Below are 21,776 nucleotides of genomic sequence, written 5' to 3'. Positions count from 1 at the left end.
CAATGCAACTTACTTTGCAGCCCTGGAAATCACAAATATATCGCCAAATTTAGGGAATTTCGGTCCCCGAACGTCTGGCAACACCGGCTGGAAAATAAAAATGGCTACCACTGTGTGCTTGTTATTGTTCGTGGAAATTTAATAATTACGAAGTTTTTTGTACAAAATAAACAGGATAAACGCATCGTTGCAACGCCAATTGACGGCTACAAAGCAAGCGCGAATCTTTTGACACCAATCAGTGCGTTTATCGAGTGCCCGCACACAATCAAACCGTGTGAAATTAAGCCCCCGAAATCGGCTGCCCGAATGCGTGAAAATTTTCGAGTTCCGCTAAACAGGCATTACTATTTGGCCAGCGAATGTGAAATGGAGAACAGTGGGGGCCCAAATGTATTCAGTTTGCCCTAAACAATAATTGAAAAGCGGGCACGCAAGATTTCCAGCAGGAAAAGCGCTTGAAAAGTGACGCAGGAAAATCCGTATCCGCGCCCCGCACGTGTGTGTGTGAGTGTGTGTGTTGCAGTGCATGTGTGTGTGTGTTGGTGAGGCTACTACTAAAAAAAAAAGTCAAAAGCAAAGGGGAGAAGAAAAAAAATAATAGTGGAAAATGCCCAAAAACCAAGTCGCAGAGGTTAAAAACTGAGTGCGGAATACATCGAAAGACAATAAACCGAAGCCATCGAGTGTTATGCCTAAAATGCAATTGGTTCAACAATTCGTATCCAAAGGACGCCACGGCGGTCAATCGAAAGCTAAATGCGAGAATTGAGCAGCGTTCTACCAATTAAACCTACGACGCGTGCGATTGTCGTGTGATGATATGCCACTTAAACAGGTGAGTTGAGTTTATCGTGTTTCGCTTTTTAGGCGAGCGCAACAGAACAGCTGATTTGCGATTATTGCACTTCAAGTGGGCTTCTTTTTTTCCCCTTTTTCCTTTTTTGTCTGTTTTTTCCTTTGCTTTTGCTCATTTTACACTTGCGTCACCCACGCACTCAGAGACAGGGATAAAAACAAAAACAATAGGCGGCGAAAAGGGCGAACTAATTGGTTGGCTTTGAGTGTGTAAAATCTCGCATTTCCCGTGTTTATTTTTTTTATCTCTTTCTGTTCCCCCCCATTTTTTTATTTTATTAATCAGCCCGCCCCCTTTTTACCCCCCGCCTTAGTTCCAAGCAAGTATTTTGGTTACCTTTTCCCTCTGCCACTCACACTTGCCCACCCAGCACACGCACACGCACTCACACCAGCGCACCGCCTTCCAAGAGGCCAAGAAGAAAAATGGCGACGAAGTCGGGGTATCGATAACACGTCCCGCAGAGAGAAATGGAAAACGCACGCACGCATGAGAAAATGCAACCTGTGGGCACCAGCTGCCCCGCCCCCTTTTCGCCCGCCGCGCGTGGAAAATGCAGTCAGCTGAAATGTCTTTTGGGTTACTCAATGCAAGCATATTATCTTTTGGGGACTGTTGTCGAAATAAATTGTTGTTGGAATTTCCAGTGAGTGCACTATGGCCATCCCGCTCTAGCACCAGAGACTGCGGGGTCAAAAACAAAACGAGAATAGCAAATAATATAGTAAATATATAAGAAATAAATAAATTCAAGTATGGCAGAGCTATGGAAGGTAAATTAAACTTATAAGTAAGGTTTAGAATTGTGTTTGCCCATAAATTAGGTGTTTCAATGTTTGCGTGTCGTGTACCAGGGCTGCAATCCGTCTGGTTAGATATCGATAACAAATACTGGCCATCGCCAGCAATTTCACTATCCCTCTTCTTCTTTCTCTTCCTATACGGCTCCTTAAATGTTAATTAAATGTTGTAAATTTGCAAAATGTCTCACATGTGTGCCACTTTGCAGCAGCTTGAACCGTCACTGGTGCGGATATTGGTCTCGCTACCCTGGGACGCAGCACAACGGCTGCGCCAGCTGGCCAACGATGGAAATCCGGAGCTGCGCGCCCTCAACATTCAGTCCGTGCAATTCGAGGGCGATTCTGTGATAAATTTGAAAGTTGGTGGACAAGATATTAAGATAACCAAGGGTGAGTAATGTTAGCAAATGCCCTCTAATCAAACCATTAACCTGGGTAATCCCTTCTCGCAGATAATGTAAACGAGACACTTGAGGCGGCTGGCTCGCTTTCCGGCAACAAAAGTGGTCTGCTGGCCACGGGATTCGATGGCCCCAGTACGAGCAAGGCGGCTTCCGCCTTTATGCAACAGCAGCAGCAGAGAATCCTGCAACAGCCCCAAAACGATGCAATCTCACTCCAGCAAAGAAGAGCGGCGGCGGCGGGCCTGGGACTTCAGAAGATGCCCCTCCAGACCACGCAGCAGCAGCAGCAGCAACAACAGCAGCAGCAGGTGGCCGTGACACCCGCCGTCTTCAAATCCCCCAATACCGTGTGCCCCATGGAGGGCAAGGTGCCGTTGCTGTTGCCATCGCCCTCCGCCACGCGGGACTTTCCCTTCGAGAGCATGCGGCAGGCGAGAGTGCTGCAAGGTCGAGAGGCGGGCGGTCTGGGTCCGCCCCTACCGCCACCTCCTCCGCCAAATGTAACACTAAAGGTGCTGAAGACGCAACCGCAGCAGGCACCTCAGAATGGTGAGCTGACACCCACAACGCCAACGTCAGCTGCTCCAACGCCGCCCGGCAGCAAATCTCAGTTCATCCAGCCACCACCGCCGCCATATCCGGGTTTGGGAGCTGCCACGGCCAGCAGCGTCAGTTCACCCATTGCCATAGCGGGCGCTAGTGCCAAGCCAGCCATTGTGACGGCACCCAGCCAGCTGAATCATCCGCTTGGGCATCCGCCGCTGCCTACGGCGACGTCGACGGGTAGCAACAACATTGCCATATCGTCGCCGCTGCTTGTGAATCTGCTGCAGAACGACGGCAATGGCATGTCGAATCCGAACCAGCTCAAGTCGCCCCAACAGCAGCAACAGCAGTCGCCGCTGATTGGAATGAGCCCCAGTGGAGCGCAGATGATGAACTCACCTATGCGATCCTCCGGTCCGGCGACGCCCAGCGATTTCCTCATGGGCGACGTACTGAGTCCGGTGGTGCCTTCCTCACCCACAACGCCCCAGGCGACGGCTCCTCCTTGCCCGCCGCCCGTGGTGATGCGGAATCTGCAGCAGCAACAACAACATCAGCAGGCCATGCTCAGTCCCAGCGGCAATGGCAATCATATGTATACTCAGCAACAGCAGCAGGGTCAGCAGCAACCACAGCAACAGCAGCAAGGACCACCACATCGCTTTCAACAGCAACATCAGCAAATGTCGCCACAGGCTGTGGCCCTGCGACAGCAGCAAATACAGCGCCAACAGCAGATGCGATTCCTGCCACCGCAGCAGCAATTACAGGGCCAGCAGCAACCACAGCAACAGTTTCAGTCTGCGCCTGGTAAGCCTCACTTTAATGCCTTTACGACTTTTATTCTAAACTGTATATTTTCCTTCAGATTGCTTCAACAACATGGGCATGAATCCCATGCAACAGCAACAGATAAGACATCAACTGAGACCTGGCGGACTGCCGCTGGCTCCTCCGCCGCCTCATCCGCAACAGCAACAGCAGCGCCTCATGGGCCTGTCCATGCCGCAAGCATCACCCCAACAGCAATTCATGAGCGGAGCCTCGCCCCTTGGACCCGCCCTCTCGCCCGCCTCCAGCCACCATTCGATGCACAGCCCGCTGATGTCCAATCATCAGGCGCAGCAGCAGCCGCAGATGGTGTCGCCTGCGGCCACACCTGGACCTACTGCTCCCAGCGAAATGGCCGGACAGCTTATGCCAGCCAATCAACACGTACCTGCAGCTCCACCACCAGATTACAATCAGGCGGCAGCCAACTCTCGCTGGCCGCTGGCCGGGATCAATAAGCCGATGGACTCGGCCACTAAGAGCAGTTTTCAGGAATTCACGCGTTACCAGATGCAGTACAATCTTCAGCAACAGCAGCAGCAAGTCAGCTTGCCGGGACAGCCGCAACAGCAGCAGCAGCCACAACAGCAACAGTTGCCGCCTCCTGCGTTGCCGACGCAGCAACAACCAAGTCAGGTTCAGCAGCCACAGGTTGCAGGTCAGGCTCAAGGTCAAGTCGATTCTCTAATCTCGCTTTCCGTGCTCGATGCCCTGACCACAAACGATTTGGACGCCCTGTTGCCTACTTTAAACTGTGATCTGGACTCCACGCTCAGTTTGGAAGATAAGAACGAGTTAGAATCTCTGCTGCAAGACGCCAAGGATCTGGACTTGGATCTGATCGAGGACAATCTATCGGCGGTTGACATGAGAGATGCTCTCAATACGTTGCAAGAAGCGCCACTGGAACAGCAGCAGCAGCAACAACAACAAGCGCCGATGCAACCTCAACAGCAGACGCCGCAAATGATGCAAATGCCGTACCAGCAGCAACCACAACAGCAGATGCAGCAACAATTGATGATACAACAGCAGCAGAGACAGCAACAATTGCCGCAGATGCAACAGCGCCAGCAGCAGCAACAGGTGCAGCGACAACTGCAACTGCAGCAACAACAACAGCTGCAGATGGTCCAACGCCAGCAGCAGCAACAGCAGTCACAATTGCAAGTCCAGCATCCGCAGCAGCCACAGAGACCTCCCCAGAAGCAATTTATCATTAATCCACATACCGGAGATATGGAACCTATGGCCAGCGACGATAGCGAAACCGAGGCTGAAGAGGAAACTGCCCAGCCGCAATTCCGCAACAGCCACAGTGGATTAGGCAGTTTCAATTTCAATCCCGCCAACGATATGCTTCTGCCCAACAATCTGTTTTCCGAGGAGGACTCCAATTCCGCGCAGCAGCATCCCATGGGCATAAGTAGCGATCAGGAAAGATCGCGCGATTCCCTGGCATCGAACAAATCAGCCACCAGCAGGGCTAGAAAAACGCCGGTGTCGAAGGCGAACCATAGCAATTTCGGTGCGGGGGATAATTCTCCCCGATCAACCAATAGTTCGCCTCTGATTGGATTAAACTCGCCCCAATCAGTGACAGCCAATGCAGGTGGAGCGCCCAGTAAGAAGGCCAAGCCAAATCTGCTGCGCGGCAAGCTGCAACAAGGAGTCAAGGAGCGCAAAGCCAAGGATCCCACGGCCGCTCCAAAACAGAAGCGCGAGAGGGCGAAGGGCAATGCCAAGACGAAGGCGGCCGAGGAGAAGATAAAGCTGCGACTGAAACTGGAAAAGGTCGAGACTACGCCGGCAGCGGGAGCTGGCTACGAGGGACAGATTATTATCAATCAGCAGCAACAGCAGCAGCAGACCATTGTGGTGAATAATCACATGCAACAGTTGCCCCTGCAGACGCAACTGTTGGCTCTGCCGACGCAACAACAACAACAACAACAACAGCAGCAACAGATGCAGCAAACTCAAATGCAGATAACCCAACAGCAACATCCGCAGCAGCAACAAACTTCTCAGCTTCAGCCACAGCAACAGCCTGTTCAGCTTCAGCAACAACAGCCACAACAGCAGCAGCCGCTTCAACAGCAACAACAACATCTTCCGGTCTATAGCAACTTTCAACAACAGCAGCAGCAGCAAGCTGTCCCGGGTCCCAACGAACCACGTGTCCCTCCACTGCAGATCCGTTTGCGTGGAAAGAACCATGTGGTGGTCAAGAATACGCGAAAGGATCGAAAGAAGGGCCAGAATCAGGAGGCCAGCGTTGATGAGCGCCAACTGAAGCGCAGCTACAGTGATCAGCCACCGCAGCAATTGCTTATGGACCCTGCAGAAAGCAAGCAAGCCAAGCTCACGACACCGCCACATGTCAACGGATTGCCCATACTGATTCAGAAGACGACGGCGACAGTGACGCCGCCACAATTGCCACAACAACTGCAAGCCCGAGTAGCCACAACCACGAAGACCACAACCATTGTGGCGGGCAAGAATGGTCTAACGATCAGTGCCATTGTGGAGGCGCACAAGGCCCAGGCTCAAGCGCAGGCCCAATCCCTCAGTGATCCACAGTTGATTGTGGGTTCCACCAACACGGGAACAACGCCTACGCCCACCACCCTGCAGCAGCAGCAGCTGAGCAAGATAGCCACCTCGTTGCCCAGCAGCATTACCCTCAGTGCCATCAACAGCAACAATAATAACAATAATGTGAACAGCGGGAATAATAACAATCGGCTGTTGACGATGAAGAATCCGATTAAGACTGCGGCCACCATAACACCCATCGTGGGTGGCAAGCCGATGACAAAAAACCATAAGCCGCCGCCATACATCACAGCCGTGCAACAGCTGCAGCTGCAGAAGCAACAACAGCAGCAGCAACAACAGCAGCAACAGCAGCAGCAACAACAGCAGCAGCAACAGCAGCGACAACTGGCGGCGGCCGTAACCATGTTGCCCAGTGCGACGACCCTGAAGCGTGTGGAGATAACAAAGGTCACACCGCAGGTCACGGCAGAGCAGGCTCCTAGCATAAACCCATCCCCAGTAGCCGTAGCAGCAGCAGCCACAGCAACAATAGCGACATCGTCGACGCCCACTACGCAAACAACTCAGCTGATCTGTGATAGAAAGTTGCCAGTGGCCATGCCGCCCATGACCACGGTCAATAACGTGGTGGTGGCCACAGTAAACTCCTCTTCCGCAACCCTGTCGACCTTATCCTCCGTATCCACAGCCTCCTCCGCATCCATAATCACCACCTCTACCTCTACCTCATCGCCGGCTGCGTTGCCCAGCACGCTGCGCAACTCGCCCGCCAGCAATGGAAGTGGGACACCCGGTCACGGAAACAACGGCGGTGGCGAGGACAGCGGCATTGAGTCCATGGATGCCCTCTCCGAGAAGAGTCCTCATCAACTCTCGTCCAGCAGTCCAATCCAAGTGAGCAAGGCGGCGGTCACGATCGTGCAGCAGCAGCAGACGAGCGCAATCGCCACAACCACATCCGCCGCGGTGATAGCACCAGTGATTGCTCCAAGCTCAATGCTAGCAGGAACAACGCCAACTGTAGCGACATCATTAACCGTAACCAGTTCCCTGCAACAGCAGCAAAAACAGCAGGCTGACGATGAGATCGAGAAGGCTCTGGCGAAGATGGAGGGGGATTTTCCCGATGATCTCGAGGATATTGTTTCCTCGATGATCAAGGAGACAAGCGAATGTGCCAGTGCTGCGGGAGGTGGATTTCTGAATAGCCTGGAGAGCTCACTGCCAGCAGCGACAGTTGCAACCGTTGTGGCCACAGCATCTACGAACACAAGTAGCATAGGTAGCATCAAGTTGAATGGCGAACACCATATACTCGAACACGATGATCTCATCAAGAAACTCACAGAGAGCAAGCCACCAGCGATCAAGGTGAAGCTGGAAGAGATGCCACCGCTGCTCACCATTAAGAAGGAGCCGGCGATTAAACCGATCGCCAGCGGCCTTAAAGTGGAAGCCAAAGTGGAGATGAATGTGGAGCCGAAAGTCGAGCCCAAGTCGGAGGAGAAGTTGCAGGAAAAGCCTCAGAGCGAGTCTTCTTCAGCATCACTGCAACCCATTTCGATTGAAATACCTGCTCAGGTGGACGGTGAGACGCCGAGAATAAGGACGCGGGCAAGCAGTCGCCTAGAGAGTCCTCTGGATGCGCCGAAAGCAAGTCCTGATCCCACAACTGTCACCGGAGTTTCAACCAACACGGCAAGTGCAGCCAACACGCCTACCACCGTCAAGAGTCTATCCCGCGCCTCCTCCACCGCCAGTCCTCGAGTGGTCACACCCACTCCCAACCACAACAACAATAACAACAAGCGAAGACGCCAGGAATCCGAGTGTGGCAGCAGTAATGATGGAGCCGACTTGGGCGAGAACAACATAAAGCGGCCGAGGGTAAGCACCGGCACCTCCAATAACAACGCAGCAGAAACAGCTGCTGATCACAATGCCGGCGCGGGATTGCCAAAAAAGGTTGAAATCGAGTCCTCCGATTCGGATGAGCCGCTGATCGAGGTGGCCGGCAAGGTGCGAAACTCCAAACAGGCCCAGGTAGAAGCTGCCGATGCCGCAGCAGCAGGAGCGGAGAAGCACGTGACGCGACGAAATGCACAGCAGCTACAACCACCGCAGAACAGTAAGTGAACTTTGATACCGTTATCTTGATTTGGCAATAATCTTTGTGCTTAGCATATTCCAAATTTAAAAGCTTGATTAGTTCTAAACGCTAAGAGAAAGTGTCTTATGAATAATCAATGTTTTTACTCGCAACAGAAACTGTCGGCAATCATGCTCCCTCTTCCACACCTGCCCTTGGAACACAGCGATCGGGAAAAGCTCAAGCGCCAGTTGGTCCTACCACCGCTGCGAACAACAATCACAACAGCAGCACTCCCAACAATCCCAGTGTTGTGCCCTCCTCAGTGACCACGACAACAATGCCAGGCGGTGCTGTGGTGACCACCAGCCAAGTTAACAGCGGCACGAATGTCGTTCATGCAACACGAGGAGCCACCGCAGCGGCTGCCAGCACCACCAATAATAACTCGGCCAGCTCGCCCACGGATGAGAAGATCGGCACCCGGAGGAGCGTGCGAGCCAGTGCGGCAGCCAACAAGATCATCTACAGTCGCAGCAATGCTGCCGCAGCTGCTGCAGCAGCCGCCGCCGCGGCAGAGCCGAAGGGAACACCTGGCAAGGCGGGAGCTGCAGTTGGTGCCAACAGCGTCGGCAGTGTGGAGAGCGTCGCGGAAGCCAGACGAAAGACCCGCAGTGCAGGTGAGAATACATTGAATAAACTTGGTTTAACTTAGCTAATCATATTCGTTTTTGCAGTCATTGGCGAGTCCATGTTGACCGAGGGACGCCGGAGAAGAACTTCGCGTGATTACAAGTGACCAGAGTTTTGCGCCTTGGCTAAAGGCTTGAACCATCCGAGCGATGCACACGAAGACGATCTGTTGGAGCTATTCGAAGACTTTGAGCAGCAACAGCAGCCGCATCAGCAGCAGCAACAGCTGGAGATCAGCAGTAGCAGCTTTCCTTTAGCCCAGGCGCAGGACGAGGACGGTGATGAGATGGCCGAATATGAGAATCTGGCGCGAGCAGCCGGCGGTTACATGGAGGAGGCCGATCATTTGCTGTCTTACCACAGTAGCAGCAGTGCCGCAGACGTTGAGGTGGATGAGGTGCTGATGCCGGAGCTGGCCAACGCCACGGCCCTAGACTGCGCCAGCTTTGTCGATTACGATGAGTTCAACCTGTGCCTGAACAACATCCTCAGCGAGGAGGACGACAGTGGTAGTGCACGAGGAGGAGGCGTCAGCGGCATGGCGTCCAAACACCAACAGACATGGCGCGATGCCGGCGACGTACTCAACATCGTACAGCTCAGCAACGATTTGGGATTGAGTTTTCAAGAGTTCGCCAGCGAGGCGACAACGGCGGATGAGCAGCGCTCCGCCAGCAGCAGCTCACCGCAGCTGGCGTAGTGAAGTAGGATTACGGACGGCTACTTGTATATATCACACGCACTGATACCGAACGCTTTCGTTTGTAGTTCTTAGTCCTAGTTTCCGTTGAGGATTATTTTGTATAGTTAGTGGTAGCCACAAGTTGCAATAATGTTGCGTCTCATAGCGAGCAACATCACACCTAGACACACTCCCTCTCACACACACACACGCCCATACACACACTGCAGACGGACGGTTGCAAGCGCCGATTAACGCCTTTGTTTACACTTTGTTTTTGCCCCCCAGTCCGAGCTTATCCGCCACCGCCCTCATCTGGCACTGCTATTACTCCCCAAAAATCCACCCATTGGAAATGATTTTGCTAGTCATGTGAAACAGGCAATTTAATGTATAGCTCAGAAGATGAAATTTGAACAAATTAGTTGAGTAACTTATTCGAGAAGCTCCCATAAACACTAACATAGAATAGTTGGCCGAAACTGAAAAAACATCTCCAAACTCTCACGCATGCATAGTTTAATTTGAAATTTGAAGAAAACAAAAAAAATCTTATTTCCATTGACCGCTCTGTAAATATTTTTGGATACTTCACGATGCAACATGAACACATTTCTAGATTTAGGTTGTCCTACTTATAAGCGCTGCGCCCAGTCGAAAGTCTATAAGAAGCTGATCCGTTGGATCGAGCAGATCAGAGCAGACCACACGTTTACATTAGGTTTTATATTTTTGTAACCTTTAACATACGAATACAGTACAGTACATACAGATATATAGCGTATTAGTTTCCGTAAGCTTGCGTTGTTTCGAAAATTTGTTTTTTAGTTTTAAATGCTCTAGCCTAAGGACAGTAATCTTAACGCGAATTCTTTACCAACAATATATGCACATGGAAACCTATGCAATAAGTTAGTCAAAAATGTAAAAAGGCCAAGCACCAGAAAAATGAAAACACAAAAACCTACAAAAACGAAAAAAAAAAAATACAAAAAACAGATCGAAAAATATAACGAGAAATGAGTGGAGAATATTGAGAATCAGTCGTCTAGTATCTGTCGTTTTGCAAAGTGAAAGAACTATATAACGTTATATATTTTGCATACGCAAAACACATAAGAAAATGGGATATCGTGAAAAACAAACCACACAAACAAAAAGTTGTATTGTATATAAGGCAGGCTCTATTTTTGCTAAATGTTATTTGAACTTGAACAAATAGGGAAAAAACAATGAGTAAAGTAATTGAAGCAAAGCAAAGGCAAAGCGCTAGACAAACACACAAAACAACATTATATATTGTTCAATATTATTATTACCTTATATATATTGTATGATTGCTACATAAAATAATTCTTTTGATACTTTGTACATGTTTACTTTAAAGCAAGGCAAAACAAAGCATAAGCGTATGTAAAACACAACCCTCTAGCATAACTTTGCATATATTCATATAGAACCGCTAAACTAACGTATATAGAACCCGAATCCATAATTGCATACCACACCATCCACACGGCCCCTTGATAAACACAAAAGGCAAACCCGTCGAAAACTGAAGCATATTTAGTGGACCTTGTTTAAACACTTTGGAAAGCCGCAACAACCAACTGCAATAAGCCCGATAGCACAGAAAACACGTTAATGGAAATGTTGTATAGAACGTATAAATAATTTATATACCGCTTCGTAAACAAACAGGCAACAAACAACACACATAAACAAATAAATGATATATTTAAATATTTAAAACAAACCACACAAGATGAACAACAACAACAAAAAACGAAAGTGTCTTAAAACGTAGTATTAGAAGTTTATTATTAATTTGTTTGTACTTTAAAGTAAAATATTTATAGAAAAAGAAAAAAATACAAAGATTTAATATACACAAAAAATAAACGAATGGTTTTTTTGGAATTTCCGGGCATTGGAAGCTGCGTACTTAAAAAATCGTTTTTAAGAGGTAGCTCGGGATCAGAAATATATATGGTTGCAAGAAACTGATAAACTTTTGTTTAAATTTAACAATTTTTAGTTGTAACTCTTTTACTAATATGTAACGTATTATTTGCTATGTCGTTTGATCAATTTGGAATTATTTCAAATTACTCGAACCCAGTTGATGATTCCAGCAGGTCCTGTGATTTTTTCCGGTGGCCAGTGAGCAGCGTTCCCAACTCCAGAGAGTGTCGCCCCCAGTGGGTGCGCTCTCCCTGCGCCGGCGCCTGGCGAGGATTGTCGGCTTCCGAGGAGAGCGAAGCTGGCTCGGAACACCAGGGACCCGCAGCTGCGACCATCCGCCGACTGGCAGTTGAGAGCGAGTGGCCGCCGCGAGCAGGACGGCTGAAGCGGAGCAGGCAGCAGGATTCCCCGGAGCCACAAGCAACACGTAACAGAGCGGCCCCAGGTGAAGGAGGGGGCTGGCGGAGAGGCGGGCAGCCGTAGGCTTTCAGTATACACAGGGAGCTCCCCCAAAAAAAAAGGATAAATATTTCAACGCCCGCCGCGCTTCACAGTAAGTTAAGCCATATCCTGCACAAGGATTACAGGGGGATTACTACGTGGACATGAAGAAATAAACGCACAGATGTGCTAACTACCAGATAGTTCAGCTTTAACTGCGTGCTCAAGTGGTCTCCGAGGTGCCGTGAATACTTTGGGCCTTCGTGCCAGCAGATATCGGCGGCCAATTCCCAGTCCTGGCCATGGCAACATTAACCAGCAACTGACGTTGCAACAGCGCGAGCAACTTGCAGCAACAGCAATCGCACTGGCCATGTTGACGCTTAAGGATGACGTCCTACTTTCCGAGTCTTTCATACGCTCAAGTGCGTCTGTGTTGGGGCCACGATGACGTAGTTTGCCAAGTCGGAATGTGTGTTGGCCTGTTTGTTGGCCCGAATGTTTGCATGTGCGTATGTATGTGGCAGAGGGTGTCGTTTGGTGTGTACACACCAACAAGTGTCGCCTGGCCCAAAGCGCCAATGAGGAGGGGGCTGAAAAATTAATGCACGCAACTGGGCCAAAACAGAATTCGAAACGGACTCTTTAGGATTGTACTTACGGGTAGGGGGTGTATCAGTAAACATACTTATATTATATATGTATAGGATTTATGGCCACATAACCTTTCAAAGCTTAAACTTATGATAAGAGATAATTACAAGACTCATGTTTCTGGACATCCTAATATCGAGGCATAATGATAGTTTAATAATTTCTTACAATGAAATATAACAAGTGTTCAATCCCACCGTAGCAACCACCTCCTATCCGTGGATCATGCAGCGAGATCGCTGCAGGAATCCTTGGTAGATTCGCAAGATGCTCATCCGCCTGCGCTATGGACGACGCCTGCAGACCTATCTGAAGATAGGCGCCTGTGTGCTGGTGGGCCTGTGCTACTTCGCCTTCCTCTTCCGCGAATCCCTCAATGCCTACGAGCACCGGGAGCGGGCTACGGCCGCGGAACTGGAGGCGGAATCGGAACCCTCGAAGCAGCAGCTCAAGCTGAAGCGGCAGCAGTTGCAGCGCCAGAGGATTTTGGCCAAGCAGCAGGAGCAGGGAAAGCCCATCGCTGGGGGAAACGCCAGTGCAGGCAGCTCATCCTCCCTGGTAGCAGCTCCTCCGCCGCCGCCACCGGTCACCACCTTGAATCCCGTCTATGAGTACTCCGAGGAGCTGCACAGTCGCACGGAGCGGGAGCTGCAGAGGAGGAGCGAGCATCTGGCCGCCGTGTGCGATCGGTATAAGCTGCAGGAAAAGTACCCACCGAATCCCTGGGAGTTCTTCGTCTCACCTGGCCACAACAATCTCGTCTGGTTAGTGGCATCCTATCTCTAGTTTGTTTCAATTCTCTGAACCTTTTCCGGTTTACTTTCAGGTGCAACGTCTTCAAGGCGGCCAGTAGTACGTGGATGTATTACTTTAATATACTAGGTGAGCTATGATTAAAACGTATCTATGTATTTATTTTGGAAAATATAGGAAGATATTCCTTCTAAGAATTTTTTTTATCTTGTAATATTGATTTCCAGCTGGCTACGATGTGAAGTATCTGCAGCGAACCGAGACGCAGCCACTGGAGTTGGCCAGGAAGCGTTTTCCCCGCCCGGAACTCGGCGAACTGATGGAGCTGCTGCCCAGCGCGCTGTCCTTCCTTTTCGTGCGCGATCCCTTCGAGCGGATCCTGAGTGCCTATCGCAACAAGCTGGAGGGCAACAAGAACACCTTCTACAAGGCGCTGGGCAACAAGATCGTGCATCGCTACAGGAAGCGGAATCTGGGCGGACCCTGGCCCCGATGTGGACCCACCTTCGAGGAGTTCGTGCGCTTCCTGATCGCCGAGCATGCGGCGGGCAAGAGATTCGACGAGCACTGGGCGCCAGTCTACAGCTTCTGCACGCCCTGCAGCGTCAACTTCACCATTATCGGCAAGACGGAGACGTTCCAGAGGGACTCGGAGTTCATAATACGGCAGGCGGGCCTGGAATCGCTGCTCCTGGGACTGGGCAAGCTGCCGCAGCGAAAGCAGCGCAAGATTGGCAACCAGGCGCGAAGTGGGGTTAAATCCGAGGTCCTGGTCGAGCGATACTTCGCCGATCTCGACCGCTCAACGTTGGACCAATTGCTCAAGATATATCGCATCGATTTCGAGCTCTTTGACTACGACTATCGCAGGTACTACGACATGGTGCATCCGTGGAGTCTGGAGCAGAGCACTTCTGCATCCGGAGCGCCGGCTGTCGGATCCACCAGTACCACACCTTCGATAGCTTCGGCTGGCCATTCCACCCAAGGTCAGACGACGTAGGGTCATGGAGCTTGGGATCGATCAGTCGTGAAACAATCTTATCATGTACCTTTTTACACGAAAACTCAGACCACAGACAAGGTAACACTCTCACACGATAAAACAGAACCCAACCGAAGCTAACAAATCTACCAAAAAGTTTATGGCCAAATCAACGTTTTCCAAAAACGCAAAACGAACAAAACAAAAAACGAAACGAAAAAAAACACTCTTGACCTCTCTTAGATAATGCCAAAGAAAAAGGAGCAAACGACGTAACGACCCGAAAGGAAACTTAGTTAGAAGATTTAGCATTTTGATGGATTTTTTCAGCCACCAAAATTCGGACACGATACCCTACAATTTTACATGGCGTGGCATGTGTTGTGTTGTAGCTAGTTTATAAGTACCTACAATTTACAGATGCACTCTCAAACCAAACGAAAACACACACAAATACATACAAACAAACACCCACAAGAAAAGCGATATATTATATAGTTAAACGATATATACAGACCTCTTTACCTATATCGCAAACGCTAATCTTCAAGTTAAGGCTGGAGAGTTTATACAACCAGAAAGTGAGAAATCGTCTTACACCAAATGAAATTCTGTATTTACACGTATTTACAACCGAATCCCCAAATACCAAGCCCTCAACAACCACAACATATGGTACTTACTATTATTAAGTTATTATATATACCTATATATTAACGAAATTTATAAACAGGTCTTGATCTAAGTCTATAACTTTTGTGGACTAGATACGTTTTTCCTAGGCTAACGAAACAAGCGGAAAATATTCGATTTCCCGATATGAAAATGATACCAAAGAACGGAAGGAAAGTGTTTAAAACTTATAAAACAAAAAATGGCAAACCCAACAGAAAAACTTTTCATGTGATGTTTAAGGATTTATTATAAAGACAGAGAATATTTAATTATTATACTTATACTGTATTTCGAATAATGATAACAAAGAATCGAAAAATAACACGATATTATTCTAAATAAATTTAAATTTTCAAAACTTTTTTCGTTGTATAAATACAAGGCAACAAAGTCATTAAGAATAAATAATCTCTTTACCACTCAAACCTGAAGTTTTAATGCAATTCAGAAAGTTTTCTGGGAAAATGCAAAGGTTTAAAGGCTGATTTTTAACTACTCATTGCGTAATAAGCGATAAGCTCGTGCAAAGGTGATGTAATATTTTCAAAAAGCTGTGTAATAGATTAACTCACAATTACAGTTGCACGTTGCTGATATAATAGTATGAATCATCCCCAACAAGCCGGCAAAAATTGAAATGCACTAACCCATTAGCAGTAAAAGACCATTGGTGATTTGTTTCATCATTATAAATAGTTTATTTTCATTGATCAACACAAACGAGTTATTTAAATATGCATATAGATAGGGCTGCGTACGCATAGCTATAGTAATAGTCATATGTATTTTCTTGTGTGCTCCACTGCGATTAATGTAAAGTGTAATAAAAGTAATACAACTTTAAAAGTGAATGCTCGTTCTCACATGGACTACGAATTACGACACCAATCGATCTACCAGCTAGATGGACTATAAATATAATGGGTATTTTGTGTGATTTAAAGTTCATTTTTCTTGTTTTGAAGTTTCATAAACTTTGATAACATTTAGTAAGACCCACATGGGTGACCAAAGCAGCAAAACATAAATAAATGGATAACGACAAACATTAAGGTAGGATATTTAAAATTATTTATTGCAGAATTTATTCATCAATTCTTTTCAGATTTCTTTCGTCTCTCACGTTTTGAATGTGCTTCACGCGTTTCTTAGGTGTAATGTATATGTTTGTTTCACTACACAATACTACTCAATACAAAATAAAATAAAATAAAATAAGCTTAGCTTGCAACTAAAATTATGTACACGATAGGAATATAGATATATATAGTATATGTATAATTAAATGTGTAATATGTACAACAGCAAATACTTAGTAACGTTTGCCTACAAACATAATAATTCTTTTTCTTCTCCACTTTCGCTGTGCATAAGGAAACTTGGGATGCATAAGAGAACAATAACGTGGCTGGTGACCCCGATGCTCATCGCAGGTCACCAGCTAGCTATGCAAACAAATAGCGTGTGTATGTGTATACAAACAGGTTAAATTAGAAATTCTTTTGGGCTGACCCTAAGGATTTGTTTAGCTCCGAGTTGACGAGATCTATATAGTTAAACATTCACGATTACAAGACTCAATACAGTGGATAGATAAACATACACACAGATACGTTTTGGCCAGGTTTAGGCCACAGGGTCTATCCGAGTCCTTGTGGTCCAGACCTGGCCCTAGAGTTCTACATAGAGGTGGAGACAAGCATGCATCGGTATCTAATAGTTAACACTCTGTATTGGACATCTCTACTACATATGCTTAAACCAACTTCTTTGGCCAGGAGAACTACTGGCGCCATGGAACTCTCTGCTCTGCTCCTCCAACTCTGATCCCATCAGAGCCTCTGTCTCTTCGCTCTCTCTCCTGATCCGCCTAGTCGTGATCCTGTCCAGCTCCCGGGGCTTGCTTACTCCGCCAAGATCATCTTGATGCTGGCCACCTCGGATTCCAGGCGCTCCAGCTGCGATTTGAGCATTTGATCGCGCTCGGCACTGGAGACTACGTTGGCCTCCTTGGGCGCCAGTAGCTTCCTTTGCAGCTGCGCCGTCCACTCCGCACTGGCGATGGAGATACCCGAGTCCCTTTCGTCGCTGGAGTTATCGCCGCCATCGTTCCAGGCCGGTGGCGATGCTCGATTGCAGTTGGGCTCCTGCTTGATGTGCTGCAGCGAGAGCAGGGCCGTGGCCGCCGCATCCTTGTCGCCGAGATGGGACTTGTGGCGCAGCTTGAGGGGCAGACAATTGTTGGCATCGCTGCTCTGCTGCGGACTACTCCGCTGCAGCTGCAGTGGAGCCATGTGCGCCGGTTCGTGCTCCTGTTCATCATCGCCAGAAACAGCTCCCGATGAGGAGGCCGAGGATAGAGTGGAGGAGGTGGTGGAGGAGAGCATGTGCTCGTAGCTGGGTGAGCAGGCCCGCCGCGACAGATTCAGCACACTGGCTGCACTAGCGGACACCGATGAGCTACTGACCGCATCCACAGCACTGCTGCTGACCGCCGTCTCGACATTGTGGCTCCAGGCGGCAGCCGCTTCCAGGTGATCCTTATAGGCGCTGGGAGCGGGAGCATAGAGTCCGGCAGATGGTGGCGGTGGTGGTGCTCCCACCACGGCTGCCGCATTGTACAGAGCGCCGGCGGCCACCACCTTGCGCAAACTGTCGAGATCCTCGGGCCTGACATTGCGGTTAAGTGCCTGTTGCAGTTGCACCTGGAGATTGGCAATGGTGGTGCTTGGCGGACGGTTGTGCGGATCGGCGATGGCTGGCAAACTGGAGCCGGCACTGGGACTTGGCTCCTGCTGCTGCTGTTGTTGCTGCGGTGGCTGGGAAATCTGCTGCTGCTGATGCGGCTGATGCTGCGGCGGCTGTGGCTGGTAGAGATGCTGTGTCTGCGATTGGGGCACAACCAACTGTTGTAGGTGCGTTGGAGGCGGCGCAACACCCGCATGATGTATGTGGTGGACACTCTTCACTGTGGCCTCTGGCCGGGCATTGCCATTGGGTCCGTAGATCAGAGGAGATAGTGGTGGACCCACCGGATAGCCATTGTGGCCACCTTGGGGCGAACCCTCGCCCGATCCACTGCCGGTGGGCGAGGAGCCCGAGGAGGAGCCACCACTGCCGCTCATCTTGGCGCGCTTTGTGTTGCTCAGCACCTGTTCGCTGGTGGGCAGCGAGGCCAGGATCTTCTCCACGCTGACCAGATTCTCGCCGGAGATGTTGAACTTGTCGCGTATGGCGTCCAGCTGGGCCTTCAGCACATGGTTCTCTTTGGTCAGCTCGATGACGCGCTGCTCCAGAACCATGTCATTGTAGCGCCTCTTCTCCCGACTCCTCTTGGCCGCCTCGTTGTTTCGTCTCCGGCGATCCCAGTAGCTCTCGTCCTTCTTGTTGTCTGGCGTGAATTCGCGTTGCTTTCGCTGTGAGAAGAGCTCTTTTTGAGCGGCGGTCAATGCCGACTGGGGTCCATTGCCACCTTGTGAGGGCGATTGGGCCATCATTCCATCTCCATAGCCGGCTCCCGGGACATACTTGCCCAGACTGTCGGACATGCCGCTGTCATTCGACTGCGGACTGATGGATCCTCCGTACATGGATAACGGATGTACTGCAAGGAGAGACGGGCATCGAATTAGTTATCAAGCTTTTGGAACTATGGACGATATGATATGATATGATATGATACGAGCAGAGCCGCTGTATCGTGTTCTTCTTGAATACTTACAATTAGAAGCCTCGTTGGAGCTGCCGTTCATCGACAGGGTCGGCGATATATTGGACAGCCGGACGTTGTTCATCATGGCGATGTTGGCTTTGTTGTGGCTGTTGGTGGGCGTGCCGCTGAGGACCTCGGGCATTGCTGTGGGCACAGATGCCTCCGGATAGAGTTTGCCCGGTGGCGCTAGCAGGAGCAGCTTCTCCTCCTTGCCTCCGGTGGGGGGGCGTGGCCCGTAGGGAAAGTCGCTGCCGCTCAGCTTCTGCTGGCTGTAGTGATGCAGCTGCGCTAGCTTCTGCTGCAGTTGCTGCTGGTGTTGCAGGTGGCTGGTGTTGGTTTGGGCTTGGATGCGGGGGACTGCAATGCAAGGATAGAGAGGTTAGTCTCTTTCATTTGAAGAGTTTGACGTCGCTACAGAAGGAGCGTTGTATATTTTAATTTAAAATTTTCAAACCTTTCCACTTTTTAAGTTATATATCTTTTGAACTGTTTTAACTATTCTCTGTTAAAAATTATAATTCCCAATTTTCAGACCATTCATTTCCTGCGCCTGGAAGCAGGCTACACTTTTGTTCAGCCCCAAAAAATAAACAAACAAGACCTTGCCCCCAATTGAGATTCAAGATTGCGCAGAATATCTCTTTCCTGCTACCAAAACAATATCACTTATCACCTATTTATGGCATTTCTTTCAAAAGTTCTTATCTAGCTATGTGCCATTTAGAATAAATATATACATACTTGGTATTACTAATCAGGCTGAGCATTTGATAAGCTGACAAATTGACAAGGGGTCCGCCACTCAACGCAAAACTCGTTGGGTCCCCAAAATGTCTAATGCGATCTTGTCTGGCCCACACCCACACACACACACACACACATACAGAACTTTCTTTGTTCGATGGTCCTTGCCCTTGCTTGTTGCCCTCGTCTATAGCTTTACCGTTTGCTTTCGTTTTTAGCACAGGCATTTACACAATGATTACGGCGAATGATGCAAGAATCGGCGAGTGGGAGCGCGAAAGAGAGGGCGCGAGAATTAGACGACAAAGGCGACGAAGAACCAGCACAAGCACACACACACACAGGCACAGGAACAGTGCTAGAATGTAAACAAGAAATCGCACATTGCACATCTGTGTGTGAGTGCGCCCCCGCTCTCGTTCCCTTCGCCCCCTTTCTTCCACTCTCTTTCTTTCTCACTCACCCTCACCATGACCATCGAATTGGCATTTACAGTTCAATGTGCTCGCAGACACAAACACACACACGTACTCTTATAAGCGCTCTGGCGGCCAGACTCTGCCGACGTCGACGCCAGCTGCGCAGCTGCCGGCAACCCCTAAACGGGGGAGCAACAGAGAGGGCGACACAGAGAGCAGCGCTGCAGTCGGCGTCTTGACAAAATTCACAAAAACAAAATGACTAAGCTTCGCCAGTCATCATCGCCACTCAGCCCCCTCACCCACACTTTTTCGAGTTATTTTGTTTTGCGTTTCAAACGCTCGTGTGTTATTGTTTTAAACCGACTAAGTTTAGTAAATATCTTGGAACTGATTAAAAATTGGAATTTACTACGTAAAAGAGCAGAAATATGGAAATATTTTCATCAGTTTTCCCACACTGGTAGTATATTTATTCTCTGATTTCAAGATCAAAACGTGGAAAGTTAGAAAATTCTGCTCAAAAAAGCACATAGTTTTATTGAAACTTTTGGTAACACTGATTTATTTGTTATAAATTTTTGTGGCACTAGAACACCTACATTTATTGTTGCTGGGATAATCCTGCTTGTAATTGTTGCTGTAATTCGTATCCGTATTGTTTTTGAGTATCAGCAGATTTTTGGTCGTTGCAGCCGCTTTAAAAAAGTTCACTTTCTGTTCCAGCGTGCAGACAATCGACATAATGTGTTGTTGTTAGAACGAACAAATTGGCATTGTTTTTGTGTGCTTTCAATTGCAAATGTTATCCAAATTTTTTGAAAAACGTTTTTCAAACACTTGTGCAGTTCTTGGTTTAACCGATTTAACCGATTTAGTTGGCTAACGCGACGTTTCTGCGCTTGATGCACTTGGCCGAAATGCTTTTAACGGCTCTCACTTGCTTATCGCGGTTGGCAGTTGTTGCTGTTGTCAATCCGATCGGCTGTATATTATATGGTACGGTATAGTCTAGCGACTTATCGCGAGCGCCTGAACCGCTTCGAAAGAAGGCTGAATCCCAATTGAATTTGTAAAAGCATTTCTCCGACGAGCTGCTCGGCGGTCACGTTGTGGCAACACGCATCCGATACACGCGACCCAGCCTGTTCGCTCGCAACATGTTGCGCGCGGTTCGATGCAGTAAAAGTGAAATTTCTCAATCGTCGCTTCGAACATGCACGAACCTGCGCGTTGCAAGCGATCACATTGCCGCGTTGTTGTTGAGTAATCAGCGCGGCAATCTCAGCGAGAACAAAATCGTTTCGAGCTGCATATTGGAAACTAGAACGTGATTGCCTGCTGCGCGGGGTGGGGTGGGGTAGCTGTTGCCAGCGGGTACGCTCTTGACGCTCAAACACACACACATTCACAGTAGCACGCACACACAAGTAAGGTGAGTGAGGTGCTTTGGCCGCGTGAGTCCGATTTCGATTGCGATTCTTATTCCCATTCTGATTCCGATTCTCCGTACTGGTTGTGTTCATTTTTTAGCCTTTTTGGGTTCGATGTGTGTGAGTGTGTGTGTGCCAGTTGGCTTGGTGACGCAAGCGTCTTACACAAAATATTCAGAGAACCAGCACATTATTAATAATCGAGAATGCATTCACATGCACACATGCAAATGGCTGGGGAGTTGGGAAAACTGATTTAAATGAAAAGCTTAGGCAAGACATTTTTAAATTGCATGTTAATGTGGCTTACTTGAGAAATTTTTAAGATGTAACCTTGCACATTTTTAGCATTAAGTTCAAAATTAGGTTTATTAAAATTGTAAGATCCTTGAAAAGGATACAAAGTATTTACTTATATTTATCATAAACTATAAATTGTTTATTTAATAAAAATGTTTAGTACATGAAACCAATCGCTAAATTTCTGGGTTTCCCCCCCTTCATTTGCGTTCTCCTTTATATG

At 48.6% G+C, this 21,776-nt stretch overlaps 3 protein-coding genes across 4 annotated transcripts; 2 read left to right on the top strand and 1 right to left on the bottom strand.

The window, feature by feature from the left end:
* Positions 1-86: 86 nt before the first annotated feature.
* Positions 87-10,836, top strand: LOC122611958 (nuclear receptor coactivator 6). Of its 2 annotated transcripts, none has more exons than XM_043785396.1 (6): positions 87-838; positions 1,872-2,052; positions 2,115-3,422; positions 3,481-8,136; positions 8,274-8,777; positions 8,835-10,836. In XM_043785396.1, the coding sequence occupies exons 1-6, from the start codon at positions 824-826 to the stop codon at positions 8,894-8,896; spliced, it is 6,726 nt and encodes a 2,241-aa protein (XP_043641331.1). In that variant the 5' UTR covers positions 87-823; the 3' UTR covers positions 8,897-10,836. The 2 variants fall into 2 exon arrangements, with proteins under 2 accessions (XP_043641331.1, XP_043641330.1); XM_043785395.1 differs by having other exon boundaries at positions 1,869-2,052.
* A 1,031-nt stretch (positions 10,837-11,867) lies between these two features.
* Positions 11,868-14,472, top strand: LOC122624966 (carbohydrate sulfotransferase 11). Its single transcript, XM_043804778.1, has 4 exons — positions 11,868-11,990; positions 12,735-13,296; positions 13,359-13,414; positions 13,513-14,472. Exons 2-4 carry the CDS (start codon positions 12,800-12,802, stop codon positions 14,286-14,288), a joined length of 1,329 nt encoding a protein of 442 aa, XP_043660713.1. The 5' UTR covers positions 11,868-11,990; positions 12,735-12,799; the 3' UTR covers positions 14,289-14,472.
* Positions 14,473-15,993: 1,521 nt separating this feature from the next.
* On the bottom strand, positions 15,994-20,872 carry LOC122624960 (mastermind-like domain-containing protein 1). The gene is made up of 3 exons (XM_043804766.1): positions 20,423-20,872; positions 18,667-19,014; positions 15,994-18,549 (listed from the first exon to the last, which is right to left on the bottom strand). The coding sequence occupies exons 1-3, from the start codon at positions 20,562-20,564 to the stop codon at positions 16,850-16,852; spliced, it is 2,190 nt and encodes a 729-aa protein (XP_043660701.1). The 5' UTR covers positions 20,565-20,872; the 3' UTR covers positions 15,994-16,849.
* Positions 20,873-21,776: the final 904 nt, after the last annotated feature.

This window comes from Drosophila teissieri, chromosome 2L, assembly GCF_016746235.2.
Source record: "Drosophila teissieri strain GT53w chromosome 2L, Prin_Dtei_1.1, whole genome shotgun sequence".
NCBI lineage: Eukaryota > Metazoa > Arthropoda > Insecta > Diptera > Drosophilidae > Drosophila > Drosophila teissieri.
Note: the sequence above shows the minus strand (reverse complement) of the source record. Positions and strands in the feature narration are given on the sequence as shown.

Bases quoted from the DNA above. Each gene is read 5' to 3' on its own strand.
- LOC122611958 (XM_043785395.1), top strand. The intron at 3,423-3,480 runs GTAAGCCTCACT...ATTTTCCTTCAG, and splicing joins ACAGTTTCAGTCTGCGCCTG to ATTGCTTCAACAACATGGGC. The intron at 8,778-8,834 runs GTGAGAATACAT...TCGTTTTTGCAG, and splicing joins ACGAAAGACCCGCAGTGCAG to TCATTGGCGAGTCCATGTTG.
- LOC122624966 (XM_043804778.1), top strand. From the start codon at position 12,800: ATGCTCATCCGCCTGCGCTATGGACGACGCCTGCAGACCTATCTGAAG. The intron at 13,297-13,358 runs GTTAGTGGCATC...GTTTACTTTCAG, and splicing joins GGCCACAACAATCTCGTCTG to GTGCAACGTCTTCAAGGCGG. The intron at 13,415-13,512 runs GTGAGCTATGAT...ATTGATTTCCAG, and splicing joins GTATTACTTTAATATACTAG to CTGGCTACGATGTGAAGTAT.
- LOC122624960 (XM_043804766.1), bottom strand. From the start codon at position 20,564: ATGTCGATTGTCTGCACGCTGGAACAGAAAGTGAACTTTTTTAAAGCG. The intron at 19,015-20,422 runs GTAGGTGTTCTA...CTTGCATTGCAG, and splicing joins TTATCCCAGCAACAATAAAT to TCCCCCGCATCCAAGCCCAA. The intron at 18,550-18,666 runs GTAAGTATTCAA...CTCTCCTTGCAG, and splicing joins CTCCAACGAGGCTTCTAATT to TACATCCGTTATCCATGTAC.